General features: G+C 40.7%; 1 protein-coding gene across 6 annotated transcripts in view; it reads left to right on the plus strand.

Moving 5' to 3' along the window:
- The window catches only part of MBD5 (methyl-CpG binding domain protein 5), a 130,304-nt gene that overhangs the window by 71,425 nt on the left and 39,218 nt on the right, over nt 1–19,661 (plus strand). The window contains exons 4-7 of one of the 6 annotated variants that reach the window (XM_071435486.1): nt 4,907–5,098; nt 9,272–9,329; nt 16,754–16,873; nt 17,306–17,440. In XM_071435486.1, coding sequence (XP_071291587.1) covers nt 17,328–17,440 — 113 coding nt within the window. In that variant the 5' untranslated portion in view covers nt 4,907–5,098; nt 9,272–9,329; nt 16,754–16,873; nt 17,306–17,327. Of the gene's footprint in view, nt 1–4,903; nt 5,099–9,271; nt 9,330–9,699; nt 9,768–16,753; nt 17,441–19,661 lie in introns of all 6 variants that reach the window. The other 5 variants (XM_071435483.1, XM_071435482.1, XM_071435487.1 and 2 more) reach the window with 5 other exon arrangements.

The following is a 19,661-nucleotide window of genomic DNA, read 5'->3' on the forward strand; positions in this document are numbered from 1 at the left end:
TATTTTTTATGTTTACTCACAAAAAGTATCTTTAATTTTAGATCCTCCAAATACTGTAGTTGTAAGAATATTGTTTGTATCTGGAGAGATTAGATGGGGACAGGATTTTTTTAATCTTTTAGCGCAGATTTGTTATGTAAATAGGAAGCTCACAAAGGAAGGAGACAGCAAAAGGCTCTGAAAAAACAGATGTGTCTCCCCCAGAAATAAAGCCACCACTGGATTCCTGCAACTTTTTGGGAAGTTTATTGTTAGGGATGTGCATGGAATCAAAAAAAAAACCCAAATTTTGTAGTCACTGTGTAAGTCCATTTCCATATGCTCAGTACAGATCATTTTATCATGAATTTATTGTTGCTGTTTAATTTTGCCAAGTTCAAAATCAGATTATTCATTTAAATGAATTCTTCCAATGCTTTGCTGTGGATTTCTCGAGGCTCCTTTCCCTGCTGTTCCTCCAGTCCTTAGCACTGGCCATGTGACCCAGATTTTTTAAGCCCCGCTATGACTTTAGGTTTTATTCTTGGGCTCTTTCATCCATCTCTTGGAATTGTTTCCAGTAAATTAGAGTTTTACAGTGGTTGCTGTGATTAGCATTCTGTGCTCATGGGGAATTCTTCATAAAAATGTCTCTGATCAATACCTTTCAATGTGTTTAAACATTAATGTATAATTTTGTATGAAGAATGTTACATCCATAGTGGAATTATGATCTAAAATACATTTTTATGCAAATTCTTTAATGGTAGGTTATACCATCTTTCTATCTGTTTTTGTTACTGTGAAGATAAATTATAATTATATGAATAACCTGCATAAAATGGTTGTGTTTTTAAATACTTCCATTCAGTAATATCTGTATATTCAATAATATCTATGGACTGAATGTTCCTTGTTGATACAGGGTATTAAAAACAGGTAAACCCTCTACAGAGCTTAAACATTGATATTTTCTAGTGTCCCAGTGCTTAAGAAAATCTTAATATATCTTCATAATTTAGAGGGTGTCATTTATGAAGTCGTATTGGTTGGGGAAGGACTTTACAGAGTAAATCATTTTTATTTTAAGTAGTTTGCATGTGAAAAAAACCCATTCCTGAAAGACTCTTCCAGGTTGGCAAATGCATTTTGAGACAACCAAGAGACTTTAATGCCCATTTTTTACAAAATGCTGGGCCCTAATTTGCACTGAAATTGGGAAGATCAGTTGAAAACTCAGTTAAACTGGGGACACTGGTGAAATCAGTGAAGCCAAACTGCAGGGTTTGCTTCTCAACTTCATTAAGACATTTAAATAATCATGGCAAATACTGTATTTGGTTTCACAGCCAATGCACTTGGTGACTTTCGTTGTCACAGGGTGGTGTTGCACCCTGTTTGTTTGGCTCATCTGAAACTTCTCACTCCCATTTCCTGTCCGGGTTTTCTGTGGCAGGAGAAGGTTTTAACAACAACCCAGACCTTCACTGTGATGATAAATGGCTTTCAAAGAGATTCCAAAGAGGGGATCTGAAAATCAGAACTAATTCTTCCCATCTGCTGAAGGATTCAAAAAATCAGTGATTTTGCATTTGCTTTTAATGAAGATTTATTTGGGGAAAAATGTGAAATGCCCAATTCTTGTGAATTTGATGCCTAACTGTGCCTGTGCTGAGTCCTCAGGCTCTGGGATCTGAGGGTTTCACTCTTTGGGATGTGCCTTTAACCTGATGAGCTCCAATCCATTCCACCTCTGGAAAAATCCAAATTATTGCCTCCAGTCCTGGGCAGGCTCCTCTGGGGGTCAGAGGGATTCCAGCAGGGAATCAGTGCTGGAGGCACCTGGCCTCTGGAGCAGCACAGGGAGGATGGAAAGGGCTCAGGAGCAGGCAGCTTTTAGGGAATAATGAGCCATCCCCTATATTCCTATATGGAAAAATGAGCCATTCCTATAGGGAATAATGAGCCATCCCCTACATTCCTATAGGGAAAAATGAGCCATTCCTATAGGGAATAATGAGCCATCCCCTACATTCCTATAGGGAAAAATGAGCCATTCCTATAGGGAATAATGAGCCATCCCCTATATTCCTATATGGAAAAATGAGCCATTCCTATAGGGAATAATGAGCCATTCCCTATATTCCTATATGGAAAAATGAGCCATTCCTATAGGGAAAAATGAGCCATTCCGTATATTCCTATAGGGAATAATGAGCCATTCCCTATATTCCTATAGGGAATAGTGAGCCATTCCTATAGGGAATAATGAGCCATTCCCTGTATTCCTATAGGGAATAATGAGCCATTGCCTGTATTCCTATAGGGAAAAATTATCCATCCCCTATATTCCTGTAGGGAAAAATGAGCCATTCCCTATATTCCTATAGGGAAAAATGAGCCATTCCCTATATTCCTGTAGGGAATAATGAGCCATTGCCTGTATTCCTATAGGGAAAAATTATCCATCCCCTATATTCCTGTAGGGAAAAATGAGCCATTCCCTATATTCCTATAGGGAAAAATGAGCCATTCCCTATATTCCTATAGGGGAAAATGAGCCGTCCCCTATATTCCTATAGGGAATAGTGAGCCATTCCTATGGGGAATAATGAGCCATTCTCTGTATTCCTATAGGGGAAAATGAGCCATTCCTATAGGGAAAAATTATCCATTCCCTATATTCCTATAGGGAAAAATGAGCCATCCCCTATATTCCTATAGGGAATAACGAGCCAAGGCCAGGCTGGATGGGGTTTGGAGCAACCTGGACTAGGGGAAGGTGTCCCTGCCCATGGCAGGAGCTGGGATCAGCTGATCTCTAAGGTCCCTTCCATCCCAAACTGTTGGAATGTGAGCCTCTCTGAGTTCCTCAGAGAGAGAGGTGAGTGCAGGGGTTGAATTAAAGCCTTCAGAGAAATTAGGATATATTAAGCCACACAGATGTGAAGTAGGAGTGTAGGTTTAAGCTTTAAGTGCAAGTTGTAGTTTTAAATAAGTAGAAATGCATTTTAAGTGCCTTAAGAAACTGTGTTAGCTAGTAAAGGCCCTAAAGCTCAGTTTAAAGTTCAGTAACTTAGTTCCAGACTTAACAGAAACGTAGCAGAACTTTGCTTGGGTCTCTAGAACAGATTCCCAAACCCTTCTGGGATTCTGTGATCCAACAGTTCCTGTTCCAAGTGGGGATTCACCAATGTCCTGTACTTGAGCCAAGGCTCATTTATAGCTCATCATTATAGCCCATCATTTATAGCACATCAGTGGATCCTTGCAAGTTTTTGGGAAGTTTATTGGTAGGGATGTGCATGGAATCAAAAAACCTCCAAATTCTGTAGTCACTGTGTATGTCCATTTCCATACCCTCAGTACAGATCATTTTATCATGAATTTATTGTTGCTGTTTAATTTTGATAAATTCAAAGTCAGATTATTCATTTAAATGAATTCTTATGATGCTTTGCTGTGGATTTCTCGAGGCCTTTAGAGGAAGCTCCTTTTCTTCTGCTGGTGGAACCACAGTTTTGGTTTGGAAAGCCAGGTGTCTGCTAAGGAAGGCAGAGCCCCCCTTGAAATGGGAAATGTAAACCCCCTCCCTCTGAATTGTTATAATATTTGATATTAAAAGGCTCTCAGGCAAAGTTATGGGAATAGGACTAACAGTTCTTTACTAGGAAAAGTTAAAAATACAAATACAATAGTACAAACAAAGAAAACAAACCACTGCCAGAGTCAGAGCAGTCCCTGTCCCCTGTGTGTCAGGGGGTGGCACAGCCCCATCCATGGGGGCTCAGCCCTCCTGCAGTGCCAGCTGTGGCTCTGCTGGAGCAGGGATCCTGCACAAGGGGGGAGTTTTCCTCTGCAGCTCCAGGGCTGCTGGAGATGGGCCTGGGCTCCTCTGGCAATGCAGGGGAGAGGAAAGCTGCTCCTCTGGGAATGCAGGGCAGCAGGAAGCTGCTCCTCTGGGAATGCAGGGCAGCAGGAAGCTGCTCCTCTGGCAATGCAGGGCAGCAGGAGCTGCTCCTCTGGGAATGCAGGGCAGCACAAAGCTGCTCCTCTGGGAATGCAGGGCAGCAGAAGCTGCTCCTCTGGCAATGCAGGGCAGCACAAAGCTGCTCCTCTGGCAATGCAGGGCAGCAGGAAGCTGCTCCTCTGGGAATGCAGGGCAGCAGAAGCTGCTCCTCTGGGAATGCAGGGCAGCAGAAGCTGCTCCTCTGGCAATGCAGGGCAGCAGGAAGCTGCTCCTCTGGGAATGCAGGGCAGCAGAAGCTGCTCCTCTGGCAATGCAGGGCAGCAGGAAGCTGCTCCTCTGGGAATGCAGGGCAGCAGGAAGCTGCTCCTCTGGGAATGCAGGGCAGCAGAAGCTGCTCCTCTGGGAATGCACTGGGCAGAGGCTGCTGTGCTGTCCCAAACCTCAGATTGGATCCAGGTAGGAATGCTTGGCTCCTCCCCTGGGCAGAGCATCTCCCCATGGGATGATGGAATTTTATCAGCCATGCAGGGACACTCAGTGGCCATGGACAGAAGATAATTAATAATTAGTGGCCCATGAACAGCAGAGATCTCCTGAGGGAGGATTGGTTGTGGAAGAGATAAAGAAAAACTGCCCAAGGAACAGAAGAGAACTGCCCCACCTCTAACAAAAATAAAATGCACACCCAAAGCCTAAGACAAGCTTCTACCTCACCAAGGCCTTTTGCAGCATCACAGCTCCAAAACTCATCCTTTTGTCTCTAGCTGGAGGTTTTTGTGTGGATCAGTTCAACTCAAAAGGCATCTTCAGTTCCAGTCAAAGCCATTCCTTAGAAACAAACCTTGCTTTGTTTATGCTACAAAGCAATTGTGTAGGGGCTTACAAAGCAGTCAGGACAAGTGGAATGAAAGCCTCTGGCTCACTGTTTTAACTGCAACCCTGTGATTATCTCAGCAGATGTAAGTGGGGTGCAGGAGTTCCTCGCGTGAGGGGTGGAGGGAGGCAAGGACCTGGCCCCAATGGACATAGCCCATCATCGAGAGCACCACAGGAGACTGTCTAGAGCAAAGCTCAAAGTGCAGCAGCAGTTCTAAAAAGCCTAAAAGATCCCCAAGATAACTTGAAGCAAGACCATGAGAAGCAATGTAGGTGAGTATTCTAAGGAAGCTGTGGAAATTTTTGGTTTTTTGGGAGTTCTGCAGGGCAGTGGCGAGGTTTTAAGACAATGTATTTGAGGCAACATTAAAAAAACCAAACAGAAGATCAGCCATCTTCAACATTTGATGGTGCTGAAGTAGAAAAGTAAAGAGCTCAGCAGTTCATGCCTTGGTGGAAGGTAGACAGTGCACCCAAACATGGACTTTTAGATAAGAGAACAAAGAAAAAAAAACTTTCCAGACCTCAATTTAAGAGATTGTATCCATCCAGCATGTGAAGCACAGCATTTTAATGGGGGAAAAACCTCCATTTTGTGCTGCTGTGATTCAGATGGAGCATTAGTCATAATTGGGAGGAATGTATTTTGACATAATCAAACAATAGAACTCCAGTTCTCTGTTGGAAAATCTGCAGCACCATTCCTGCCCTGGATGGTGGTGGAGGAGCAAAGTGGAGCTGCCTGAGGTGGAGCCAGGCCTCTCCAGCACAACATCAAATCAAATGCTCTTATTCTTCTAGATTTTCCTGATCAAAATACAAGGTTACACCATGTCAACAACCAGCAGATGGGGAAAAGGAACGTCCTAGGAAGCTCAGAGAACACGCTTGGAAACGGAGCTATAAATACCAGGCTAATTCCATAGCTTTAAGATTTCTCCAAAGCTTTTTTAAATCCCTCCAGAAAAGGCTGAAGAGATCCCTAATCTGAAATGGCCCAGTTGAAGGAATGTGTGTGGTTTTATTTTTAAATAAAGTTACATCTACAGTAGTGTTGGGCATCTTAGTGAGTCGCTGTACAATATTTGTTGGATCAAAATAAGGATTTTAAACACATTTTCATTCTTGCCAGGACTTTTTTCTTCAGAGGAAAGGTGGAATTCTGTCTGATCCCCTCTGAACTGATGTGTGCAGCATTCCCACAGGATCATTGATGGCCACAACTCATTTGGAATCCCTTTTTTGAGAGCTGTCCCTGATTAGGGAGAGCTGACACAAGAGCTCCCAAAATTCCTTGGTGGAAATTTTTGTAGATTTCTTCTTCCCTGTGAGGGTGGCAGGGCCCTGGCACAGAATTCCCAAAGAAGTTGAGGATTCCTCTTCCCTGGAAGTGTCCAGGATGGAGGAACATGGGATAGTGGAAGGTGTCCCTGGCCATGGGACACCTGGATGAGCTTTAAGGTCCCTCCAACCATTCTGGGATTCTCCCTCCACTGGAATCTCTTCATTCCTTAAAAATACCCCAGACTATCTTGGGGTGTCTTCGCTTTTGGTGAGCTCAAAGGCAGGAGGTGTTTTGCAATATTGGACCTACCCCTATAATTAAAAAAAATTAATACTATACATATATTAAAAATATTTAAATATTCTTTATTTATTTAAAAATAAATTTTGATGTTTATTTATTAAATTTTAAGAAATAAATATAAGTTAAATTTGTATTAGCCAGAGGAATGCAAAGCAGAGCAAACAGCCCATGCCAGATTTAGAAATCAGGGCTCTTAAAGAACAGCTGAAAGGGTTGGGTTTGTTTATTGTGGGAAAAAAGGGAACACTGTAGGATGGGCAGAAAAAAGAGATAAGAGGGTTTTATCAAAGCAGTGGTGGGGGTTGCTCTGTAGATTAAAAAAACCCGAAAACTAAAAAGCAAGTTCAGGTTGCACCAAGTGTAATTTAGGAGAGATGGAAAGAGAAAACAGGCCAAGATGTTTTTTGTTTTACCTCGTATCTGACTGCAAATATGGATGGAAAACTGGGATATTTTACCTATCAGCATCAGGAAACTAAAAAACACACTAAGAAGGAGCTTCCAGAGAAAATTTCAGTAATTTTGACTTTCCCCACTGGCCATGGGCTGAGCATTTTCCTCTCCTGGGATCCCTCTTCATTCACATCCTCAGTTTAATCATCACCTTAATTTTGGGATTCAGTTTGTCTCATTTCCCTGCAAACCTTTTCCATCCATGACAGCACCTTTTAGTTACAGGTGTGCAGTAAAAATGAACCAAAGGACTTGTGTTTTCTTCAATAAAATGCTTTGAAAAGCTTTTATTTCAAACAGAGGAAAATTTGGGTTCAGCAGCCTTTGGAAGTTGGAGTCCAGGAGCTGCTGCAGAGGAGCATGAGAAATAAATACCTGCAGCACCAAAATTAAATATGTTGTGATGAAGAGCTGCCTGAGTGCTTCTTTGCCCACATTTCCCCAATAATTCACTTTTTGGAGCAGAACATCCTCAATATCTGTGTTAGGCAATTCCAGAGCTGGTTTTGGGGGCCCTGTCAGAGAATAAAGAACTGCTTGAGTTGTGAGTTGGGATATAGATTGTCCTGCAGCTGGGATAAAGCAGTGCATTTGCCATGCTCTTATCTTTTTTTGGAGCTTTGTTCTCAGCTCTTGGATGTGCTGCATCCTTAAAGGCCGCATGGTTTTAATTTCTGGGTGCCTTACTCTCATTTTTCTTTCCCCTGCTTTGATGAGCTGGTGGAATTCTCTTACTCTTGACTGTGATTCACCCTTTTGTGTAGCTCCTTCTGAAGAGAACCAAACATTTTCTGTCTGCTTTGGGGTGATTCCTCATGCAGGAAAATCAGATTTTTCAGAGCAAAGCCAGGGATTCCTGGCAGGGCAGAGCTGAGCATCACCAGCAGGTCCCACCTTGCTGTGCATTAAAAATAAATGTATCATGTTTGGATAAATAACATCAATAAATATACATATAAATATGTGTATATATGAAATAAATGTATCATGTTGGATATATAATATATATATATATATTACATATATATATATATAATATATGTATTATATAAAATAAATGTATCATGTTGGATATATATAATATATATATATATATATTACATATATATATAATATATGTATTATATAAAATAAATGTATCATGTTTGGATAAATAACATCAATAAATATACATATAAATATGTGTATATATGAAATAAATGTATCATGTTGGATATATATAATATATATATTACATATATATATATATAATATATGTATTATATAAAATAAATGTATCATGTTTGGATAAATAACATCAATAAATATACATATAAATATGTGTATATATGAAATAAATGTATCATGTTGGATATATATAATATATATATATTACATATATATATATAATATATGTATTATATAAAATAAATGTATCATGTTTGGATAAATAACATCAATAAATATACATATAAATATGTGTATATATAAAATAAATGTATCATGTTGGATATATATATATATTTTTATATATATATATATATATATATATATACACACATATATATAAAATATATCCAACATGATACATTTATTTATCATATATATATATAAAATATATATTATATATTATATATTATATATATAAAATATATCCAACATGATACATTTATTTATCATATATACATATATATATATATATAAATATAAAATATGTATTATATAAAATAAATGTATCGTGTTTGGATATACATAAAATATATGTATATATAAAATAGATGCATCATGTTTGGCAAATCCCCTCCAAGGAATGTTTCACCTGTTCTGAAGCAGGGAATGTTTTATCCTAAAATCAGCTGGTTCATTTCTCAGGCTCCACTCCTCATTTATTGGCCAAGGAAATTTATCCTTATTAAGGTGATGGTGTGAACACATCTGATCATTGTTATGTAAGAATTCATCCCCAAAATACACAGACACCAACTTTGAGACACTTTGCTCCTTTTGGTGGGCTAAAAATACCTTGGCTTGTTGAAAAGTAATTCTGAGTGAAGGGCTTGGGGCAGCCAGACACTCCTGAAGCACAAAATTTTATTTAAAAGCAGTAGGGGGTGTGAACAGTTTTGGTCATTTGTGTTGCCAGAATTCAGATTAAAATGGAGTAAGGCTGATTTTGTGAATAGAAATCATCCACTGACAGTTTCTTAAATATTAGATTCTTTTTTCTGTGATGTTTGATAGAAATGAAATGTGTACAAAACAAGAAGTGGAAATAGTTACTCCATCGTTTGTCCTAAGAAACCTTTCTAAGTGTTTAGAAATATGAAGAAATAATTGAGAGTCATTTAATATTGGAATCTGAATGTCCTTAGCGGGGTGTGTTGCTCACTATTGCTTATTTTTTGCTTTAACTGATTCTTTTCCAGCTTGGAGTGAGCAAGATGAACAGAGCCACCTTCAATCTAATCCTTAATGAGGAAAAAGGTCAGGATTTTTTCATTTTCATCTCAATCCCCTGTCCTGCTCTTAATTAATACATTAAAAATTACTTTCTATGGGCCTTACTGCTTTCAAAGGTTTCAAACACCAAAACAAAGGTGATGTTTTGATGGCAGGGTGAGCAAGAATATTTTTAAATGAAATGGAGAATTCAGGAAAGAGCTGACTCAGAGCAGAAAGAGGGGCTGGAGAAGGAAAGGTCATGTATACAAATCTTCATCAAGATTGATTTAAAAATGATTAAACTCATAACTAATAAATCTCTGCTACAGCAAGAAGGAAACATTTGGCATTCAAAATAATTAAAATCACTTTAAAAAAATCCTTGAACTTTTGCATCTCTTTTTTTTTTCAGAAAAAAGAGAAAACTCTCTCCAATAAAATAGTGGGGCCAAATTCTCCAAATACTTCTACATTCAAGTAGTAAGTAATTATCTGCTAATGGAGAGATTAATCAGATTTTCACGGCCCAGAGGCAGTCCAGACTCTCCAATATTATTCCATTTATGCCAAATAAGGCAGGAGGGTTAGCACTGAGGTGTCTGAAGAGCTGATTTTTATTGTTCCCATATATTTTTTTAATACCTTAAGTGTATTTTCATCAGGGAATTTGCTGAGCAGAGCTACGTAATTCAATAAACAGTTGAAAAAGGGGCACTTGGAGAAAAAATTCCAAGGGTCTAAAAATAGTACAGTCACATGATCACTACTTTGGCACAAAAGCATAATTTATGGGTTTAATTTGCAATCTTGCTACAGTTCTGACATTCTCCTGCACAGGAACTCGGGCTGAATAATTCAAATTATTGAAATATTGCTCCATCCTCACCTTCAGGTGTCTGATACAAAGGAGGTTGATATTGTTTCTTGAGACCTCTGCACTGAAAATATGGGAGGATGGGTTTCATTTTTGCCATTTATTTCTTCATTTTTGGTCTCAGAATTAATGCAGTTTGGGGCCTATTCAAAAATTGTTGTTCCAGCGCTCGGAGCCTTTTCCCAGATTTCCAGGAATCTTGATTTTTTTTCTTTTTCCTGTTTTTTAATCTGATTGAATTTCCATGGTCATTTTTTGAAAAGGTTCTGTTCAAATGTATTTTTTTCCTTTTAAATTCAATCTTTATTTTCCCAAATTTCCATTTCCCTGGTAACCTCTTGAGTCAATAATGTACAGCAGAGCTGAACACTTACAAATAGTTATTTCCTCCTCAATTTCTGCATCAGTTTATCAGATATTTTCTGAACATTCTCTGTCAAAGATTCCTGAAATTCATATAATCTTCATTTTAAAAGCATTGCAGAACTGTGCTGAATAATACCAGCTTTTTGGAAGGCTGAAACATGAGAATTGAAAGAAATTCCCTCATTTCTTTATCCAGATTCCCCTAAAATAAAGTGGATGTGAAGCTTCTCCATTCTCATTAACATATTCCTGATGATATTCCATTCAATAATATTCCCTAGGAAAGGCTGGGATAACAGTGACATCATTCTTAGCTGATTTCTGGTGTACACCAAATATTAACCCTAATTTTGACAAAATCTGAGTGCTGCTGTCGTGCTGACACAAAGTAGGTCTGGGTCACAGTTCTGATCCATTCCCCTTGGAAAAAAAAAATTCCATGTGGTGGAAAGCCTGGAAGAGCATCCTCCATGTCCTTCCATGGGGTGGACTTAATAAATGTGTTATTAAATTATAAATAATTATTCATAAATCCATAGTGAACAGCCAGGGATGAGCATTAAAAACAAAATCCTTTTATTTCCTGCCCTTCTTTTTGGCTTTTTTTTTTGTGCAAAGCCTTTCAGAGATCTCTGTATCTTGGGAGGATGGACTTCATCCATTCCTTCATTGGAAGTGACAGCCTCAGTTGCTCCCAGCTTTGGGAATTGCACAGAAAAATGGGCTACAAGAAGATTCTAGGGAGAAGATTTTAGGGATTGGTGCTGCCCACGAAGGAATCCTGCTCCTTCCCAGCTCAGCCCAGTTGTCCATTGCCTTGGGTGACTTTACTGGCACAATTAAATCCCCAAAATTGAGGATACTCTGATTTTTCCCTGGTAGGAAGGTATCAGATTTCTATCTAATTACTGATAGCAGATTTCTAATTACTGATACCAGATTCCTGTCTGATCACTTAGCAGCACCCTGATCCAAAATGCTCCAAGGAAGGCAATTTATGTGACAAGTTCCTAAGGATCAGCTGGATTCCATGCAGATAAATCAGATTTTCTCCATAAAAATAACTTTCTTGTTGTTTTATGGTGTAGGGCTGAAGTGACTGCTTTGGAGGCTTGGGAAAATGAATTTCCCATCCCTGTGCTGGGAGCTGGGGAACATCCAGGGGGCTCCTGGCTCTGGAGGACAGGGCCAGGAATTCCAGGGGCCTGGAATCCTTGTGGATTTTTTTGTTATTTATGGATATTTATGGAGTTTGTTATTCATGAACTCACCCAGATGGCTGCCAGGGAACCATCCAGGCTGGACAAGGCCTCCAAAGCTGAGTCCAACCTGTGGCCAGTCCCCACCTTGTCACCAGCCCAGAGCACTGAGTGCCACATCCAGGTGATCCTCGGACACCTCCAGGGAATTATTTTATAGAGGGGTTCAATCCCAATCCTAAAAAACTCCACAGCATCAAGAGTGGTGTAAAATAAGAGACCATAAACCTTGTAATAGATCTAAAACTGCTTTAAAAGTTAGAAATAATATCAGAGCTGGTTGGACTGTGAAGGAGCTGGCACTGGGGCAATTTAAAATGCTCATTTTAATGAAGTCATTCAGTGCAGAGCAATTTCCTGGTTGTGGTGAAACATTCTTAGTACTCTGTATTTACAAGTGAGATGTGTTTTCAAGATATGTCACGAGTATCTCATGTTTATCATGAGTAAACCATGAGTAAATCGTGTGTAGAGCTTTGCCATGGCCCTGGACACCACCCCAAGGAAAAGAATCCTGAAGGATTCAAGGTTTCCTTCCTACTTCAGGCACTTTTGTTTGTTGACTCACTGGCCTAAAAATAGGCCCTCATAAAGAATTCACCACTGATCTAATTAGTCAGGAGAATGCTGCTTTTCAAACTGGGAAAGCATTCCCAAAAAATGATGCAACATTTGTATCTAATTAGATGATACAGGAGAATCCTGGCTAATTGCTTTGATAGACTTAGATTAATAATGTGCAAGTGGTAACTAAATAAAAACTCCTTTTCACTGAGTGCTTTGAAAGTGATGCTTTTTAAGAAGCTAAAATTCCTTATTAGTCCTGAAACCCCAGGACTGTGATTTGAGAGCATTTCTCATTTTGGATGTTTATCACTGCTAGAAAGGAAAAATCTCAGAACTGAGATTGTAATTTGTGTCTCTGAGCAGTGTTTGGTGTTTTTTCTAAATGTCTGCAAAGCTTTCTATCCAAAATGTGGCCATTGCATAGGTGGGGACTGGGATTTGTGCCTCAGAGAGCCAGGCAGGGATTGTGGAGCCCCTTTGTGATCCATGCATTGTTGGACACTTCACAGTCATGTAAGAAAAAAAGCAATGGAGCACCAAAAGTATTTGGAGGACAAGGGAAAGATTTAGATTATATTTGAATAGGAAAAAATTTGTTACTCAGAGGGTTGGAGCAACCTGGGATAGTGGAAGGTGTCCCTGGGGGTGGAACAAAATGATTCCATCATTCCATGATTTGCAATATCAACCTGTCAAAATTTGTCTTAATTGGCTCAACATCCACTTACTAATAAAATAAATATTATTAACATCATATGTAACAGATTGGAATCCAGACAATTAATATCTAATTTAAATTTCTTTTTACATCCCATCGAGTTTTCTGGTTTTCCCACTTGACTCAAAAATTGTTAAAGTAAATATTAGCAGCTGAGTGTGCAAAGAGGCTGCCTGAAATCCAACATTTCAAAAAAAAACAAAAAAGGGAGAGAGTCCCATTAAAAATTGAAACCACACTTGCAGCAGATGAAAAGGAAGGAGGAATTTTCCGTGTGGGGAAGGGGACAGGGGGCTAAAGGGGGGAAGGAATTCTGTGTAGTTTTGCACAGTTCTGCAGTGAAATCTTTTGAAGGATATCCTAATGAAACTGGACTACAAAACAAATCTAAACATGATGTGCTGGCACAGGGCAGAAAGCAGTCACTGCCTTGGATGTGGGAAGCTGTGGTGAGATAACAGGGCTTTCCTGGAGCTGCCAGGAGATTACTGAGGAGAGGGATTTGTTCCATGGCTGATGGAAATCAGCCCTTTGGATTCCTTCCAGTGTCCAGGATCCTTTGGGCTTGGTCCAAAACCCAACTCCTTTGCATCCCAGTCCAAAATACTTCAGAGAGTGCTGGGATGGGGAAGGGGCAAATGGTGCATCAGGAGGTGGAGGGGGGGTCTGCAGTCACAGAATCCCAGATCCCTGAGGCTGGGAAAACCCTCCAGGACCATGGAATCCCAGCTGTGCCCATGCCCACCCTGTCCCCTCAGTGCCACCTCCAGAATTCCTGGGACACCTCCAGGGATGGGCGCTGCAAACCTCCCTGGGCAGCCCCTGCCAAGGCCTGGGCACCCTTGCCAGGAAGAATTTTTCCCCCAAAATGCAAAAACGGGACTTGAAGGACTTTCAGGGCTCCTTTTCTGTTGTTGGTGTGAGGAGATTGGGGAACACAAAATGTTCCCTGCCAGAAGGGGCTGGGGCAGGGACACCTCTGCTGCTGGGAGCTGGATTGATGGATATTCCCTTCTGGGAAAAACCTTGGGGATTCTGGTGCTCAGGATCCCAGAAATGAGGTGGGAAAACAGCTCCAAGGTCCATCCAGTCCCAGCTGTGCCCATACCCACCCTGTCCCCAGCCCAGAGCCCTGAGTGCCACCTCCAGAATTCCTGGGACACCTCCAGGGATGGGCACTGCAAACCTCCCTGGGCAGCTCCAATCCCTGAGCCCCCTTTCCATGGGGAAATTCCTGCTGTGCCCACCCTGAGGCCGTTCCCTCTTGTCCTGTTGTTGTAAATCTCTGCTCCAGTAGAGCTTTGAGTTGTGTGGTGTTAGTAAATTAATTAAATAACACCCAGGGACTTCCTATGTGTGGCTTACGATGGAATTTCAGCGTGGAAATTCTGGCCTGCTTTTGATGAAACCTCATCTGCTCCCTCCTTAATCGGGATAAAACCACTCAACCCCCAAATTTCTGAGCTGAAAACCTGAGCAAGCCCTGAACTGTTGCCAAGAGCTCTCCAAATCCTATTTCTGTGTGGCAGCCTGAGAGATTAAAGGGTGGATTGTGACATGACAAGGTGTCCATGGGACATCCCGGGTGACCTTGGTGGGGCAGGAGCTCACCAGGCCCCTGTCCCTTGCCCACCCTGGGCTGGCCAGGGATTGCATCCCTTGGGATGCTTAGGAACGTGGATCAGATCCTGCAGAGCAGGGCCAGCCCACTCCAGCAGCCCCCAGCCTGCAGAGAAGCTGAAATCACCCTCACTGAGGTTGGGAAAAGCCTCCAAAGACGGGAATAAATCCCACAGACTCCATTTCCTTCATGATGGAAAAGCCCATTCTTTATTCACACAGCTCCTTTTTATACAGTTCTACTGAGCTCATGTGTGGCTTCAGTTGGTCAGGAGCTTCATTGCCAATTACTTTATTGGTAATTAACAAGTTATTATTCTCTGTTGATTGGTCACTCACACTCCTGATGCAGGAGAAGTTGTTTGTGAGAGATAGTTTTCATTTTTCTATCTAAGGTATAAAAGCAGTTTCTACAGGTGTAAGTTGTTTCTCACCCAGCAATAAGCAAAAACAGTTTCTACAGGTGTAAGTTGATTTTAACCCAGGAATAAGCAAAACCTGTTGATATACAGGTGTAAGTTGATTTTAACCCAGCAACAGCAAAAATAGTTTCTACAGGTGTAAGTTGTTTTTCACCCAGCAATAAGCAAAACTAATTTATACACAGGTGTAAGTTGTTTTTGACCCAGGAATAAGCAAAACCAGTTGATATCCAGGTGTGAGTTGATTTTCACCCAGGAATAGATCATTATGGTAAGGACCTGCCCACACCAGGATTGCTTTCACCTGGGAACTTGCCTTAGAAGCAATGGCAGGCCAGCTCCTGATATAACAGAGCAGGTTTGATTTTATAAAGCCTTTCTTTATGGTTTTTCTACCTTACTGCACCATCCAAGATTCCAGCCTTTGGCCAATTTAGATTCCAGCCCCTCAGTGGAGGGGGTCTGGCCCACCAGCTCCTTTTATCCACAGCCCTGCTTGGAAATACCCTGGTGAGGTTTTTTTTTTATTTTTGGAGCATTTGGAACTTTACATTTCTAAGCAGCACTTCTGAAGGGAATGTTCTGCATGAGGGTACTTAAGGGAATATTTTCCAGGACTATATTTATGCCTCTGTAGTCTTCCTTTAGTGGTCTTGAAGGAAGGAGCTGTTATTACTGTTAAATATAGATGTAATGTGGTGTTATTGCAGAAATGTCTTTATGTTCCATTTCTGGCTTTAAAAGAAAACCCCTTTTCTTATTAAAATCAGTCAGGTCTATAACATTTATTATGTTTTAACATGTTGGCATAATGTTAGTGTTGGGAATAAGGCAGGATTGACACCTGATTCCAAATAAACTCTCCTAATGATGTTGCTACAGCAGTCATCTGTGTCGTCTATATTTGAATTTAGGATTGTTGCCTTTTTCTGGTGTATTTACTGTTTAAATCCCATATTCCACGTTTGCCTCACCTTAATAAAACGTCCAGTCTCAAGTGTTAAGTCTCACCTGGTCAGCTTGAAAAAACTATTTTGGGGGAAATGACTCAACTCCTGTCACGAGAGAAAATCTCTGAGGGGAATTATTCCTGAGGATATTCAGATTGTTTCAAAGGTATTCAGAGATCAGTCACTGCTGCTGGTTTTTCCCTTTTTATTACCCAATTTTTTGTGGGATGATTATTTTAATTCAGTTGAAATGCAGGAGGTTTGCATTTTTATGGATATTACCAAAGCCTAGAAGCAGCTTCCTTCACATGAAATTCATTCAGTTTTCTAAACAATTTTTAAAGGGCATTAATTTAGTCATCTGCTGATGGTTCTGAACAGAAGCATATGTGAAAATATTCAGTGAAAAGATGCATCCCTTAATTCACCCAAACTTCACATCAACTATTTAACAGCACTTGCACTCTTGTAGCTTTTAAGATGTAGCTCAATTACATCCACGTATAAATAGAAAACGCTGGCAGGATTTTGTTTGCTCTGAGCCTTGTTTTTGATGGTTCCATTGACATTTAAAACTTTGATTTGAAGCTCTGGAAATGGCTGCAGCTGCAAACATCTCCCTGAGTTACTGCACTGGGCTGCAAGGCTGGAGAGGAGGGCTCACATGTTTCCCACATCTGTATCTTTCAGGCCGTTTGATTGGAGCCAAGGAGTCAGCAAAGAACCTCAAGAAGACAACTTGGATCATGACCAGAAGATAAAAAAAGAAAACAAAAAGAATGTGGCATATAAAGGGTGTAATACCTGGAGGTATTGGATCTGACTCATATTTATAAAAATGAGACGAGCTTTCACAAAACACAAGTTATCTTAGACAGTCATCAAGCTTGGAGCCATCATGCTGTTGAACTAGAAATTCTCCTTTTCCCCATTCTCCTTTCTGACAGGTAACAAAGGATTGGTGAATTATGATTTTCCCAAGTTGGAAGCACTAATTTTTATCTATATAGTTCATCCTTATGAATATATAAGGAGTTAAACATTGCATATTTAATGTGGATTATAATGGGAAAGTGACTCATTAACCAAAATGGCCACTTTTAAGGACTTGGTTTCAAACTGAGCTGGAGCCTCCCGATGCACTTTGTAGGATTTGGGGGAAGCTGTGCTGCAGGGCCTGCTTTGGGAGGCCAGGATGACATGTAGTAAAAGGATATCACCTTCCTGTTGATATCTCTGAAGACTCATAACCAGAAACAGGAAAATGAATGGTGGGAAGGAGTGTGACGGAGGGGACACGGATGGAGGGCCACCAGCAGTGCAAGTTCCCGTTGGTTGGCAGCGGAGGGTGGACCAAAGTGGAGTTCTCTACATCAGGTAAGGTCACCCCAGGGGCTGGGCTGGGCTTTGGGGCCCTTTGGCCAGGATGTGCAGGGAGTTCCTGACTCAGCTCCTTCCTTCTGCTCAAAACCGTCCAGGAGCTGTTCCTTGAGCGCAAGATGGTCTCAGAAGCTGAAGGAGGGGAGATTTAGGTGGGATTTTGGGAAGGAATTCCTGCCTGGGAGGGTGCAGAGGGGCTGGGATGGGATTCCCAGAGAAGCTGGGGCTGGCCCTGGATCCCTGGAAGTGTCCCAGGCCAAGCTGGACAGGGCTTGGAGCAGCCTGGGACAGTGGGAGGTGTCCCTGGGCAGGGGTTGGAGCTGGATGAGCTTTAGATCCCTCCCAACCCAACCCATTCCATGACTTTGTGATTCTTTTCCAAGTAAATTTGGGCTGGGATGGGATTCCCAGAGCAGCTGTGGCTGTCCCTGGATCCCTGGAAATGTCCAAGGCCAGGTTGGACACTGGGGCTTGGAGCAGCCTGGGGTGGTAGAAGGTGTCCCTGGGCAGGAACTGGATGAGCTTTAGATCCCTCCCAACCCAACCCATTCCATGATTTTGTGATTCTTTTCCAAGTAAGTTTAAGTCATGTGACCACTCAACAGCTCCAAACCCATTTTTATGCCTGTGAAGGTTCTGGGTTCACCATCACTGACATTCTCCAGCTTTTATGGATCCCTCACGTTTCTCATGTGGGAAAAAACCCAAGAACATAAACCCAAATCCAAAGTTTTAGTTACTTTATTTGTTTATTTTCTTAGCTTATTGGATTTTTTTTTTTTTTTTTGCTTTGCCCTGGAATGGTCACAAAGAAATGCATGGGAATTGCTATGAAATAAATGTGTTCAGACAAAGAGAGCCTAAATTAAATGTTATTGGAAAAAAGATCAAAGTTAGCTTTATAAAATATGGGGACGTTGGGTTTGCATCACACAAATTTGTGATTATCACTCAGTTATTTGCTTAAATTTCTTCCACTGTTCTGTGATTAAAATAACCACTCCTCCCAACATTTTGTGTATTACCAATCCAAAAGTCTTTAATGGGCCAGAGCACACTCCAGTTCTACACTGAGCTACCATGAGGGATCAGCTGCACTGCAGGATTTCTTGTTCCTGTTCTCCATGAGCAGAATCAACCCCAGCCCGTGGCAGTGGCACCCAAGGCACAGAGAAACCACCCTGCCCTTGTGTTTCTCATTACAGCTCCAATTCCCTGGGCCTCTGCCTCTCTTACAGGTCAATGGGAAAGGAAAAGTTGTGGATTAGGGGTTTTTTCCCCAATAATCTCTATATCCAGACATCAGGAAAATAATGCTGTGATATTTTTGTGTACCTGGTGATCTCACTCAGCTTTTAGACTTCATTTCCCTCAGCCCTCAAAAGTTTTACACAACAGCTTTGGGGAAGCTCATGTTATTCCTGCCCTCTTCCCAAGTTTTCCAATGAACTTTGTTATTCCTTGGTGAATTTTCTGGTAGTTTTATGTACCTGATGATCCCACTCAGCTTTTGAACTTCATTTCCACAGCCCTAACAAGTTTTACCCAACAGCATTAATGAAGTTCATTCCTGCCCTGTTCCCAAGTTTTCCAATGTATTTTTTCTTCTTGAATTCCATGATTTTTGTGACATTTCTTACAATTTTCTGAATAGTGAATTTTCTGGTAGTTTATGTACGTGATGAGCCCACTCAGCTTTTAAACTTTATTTCCACAGCCCTAAAAGGTTTTACACAACAGCATTAATGAAGCTCTTTACTGCCCTCTTCCCAAGTTTTCCAATGTATTTTTTTATTCCTTGGTGAATTTTCTGTTGCTTTTATTTGCCTGATGATCCCTCAGCTTTTGAACTCCATTTCCCCCAGCCTTAGCAAGTTTTAAACAGCAGCTTTGTGGGAGTAAATATTATTCCTGCCCTCTTCCCAAGTTTTCCAATGTATTTTTTTCTTCTTTGAATTCCATGATTTTGTGGCATTTTCTTACAATCTTCTGAATAGTGAATTTTCTGGTAGTTCATGTACCTGATGACCCCACTCAGCTTTTGAATTTCACTTTCTACAACCCTAAAAAGTTTTCTACAACAGCTTTGGGGAAGCCCACATTGTTCCTGCCCTCTTCCCAAGTTTTAGAATGAATGTTTTCAATGTATTTTTCTTTGAATTCCATTATTTTATGGCAGCTTCTTACAATTTTCTGAACAGTGAATTATCTGGTAGTT

This window comes from Agelaius tricolor, unplaced genomic scaffold (assembly GCF_023055355.1).
Source record: "Agelaius tricolor isolate 1412-34295 unplaced genomic scaffold, bAgeTri1.0.p SCAF_10, whole genome shotgun sequence".
Taxonomy (NCBI): Eukaryota; Metazoa; Chordata; class Aves; order Passeriformes; family Icteridae; genus Agelaius; species Agelaius tricolor.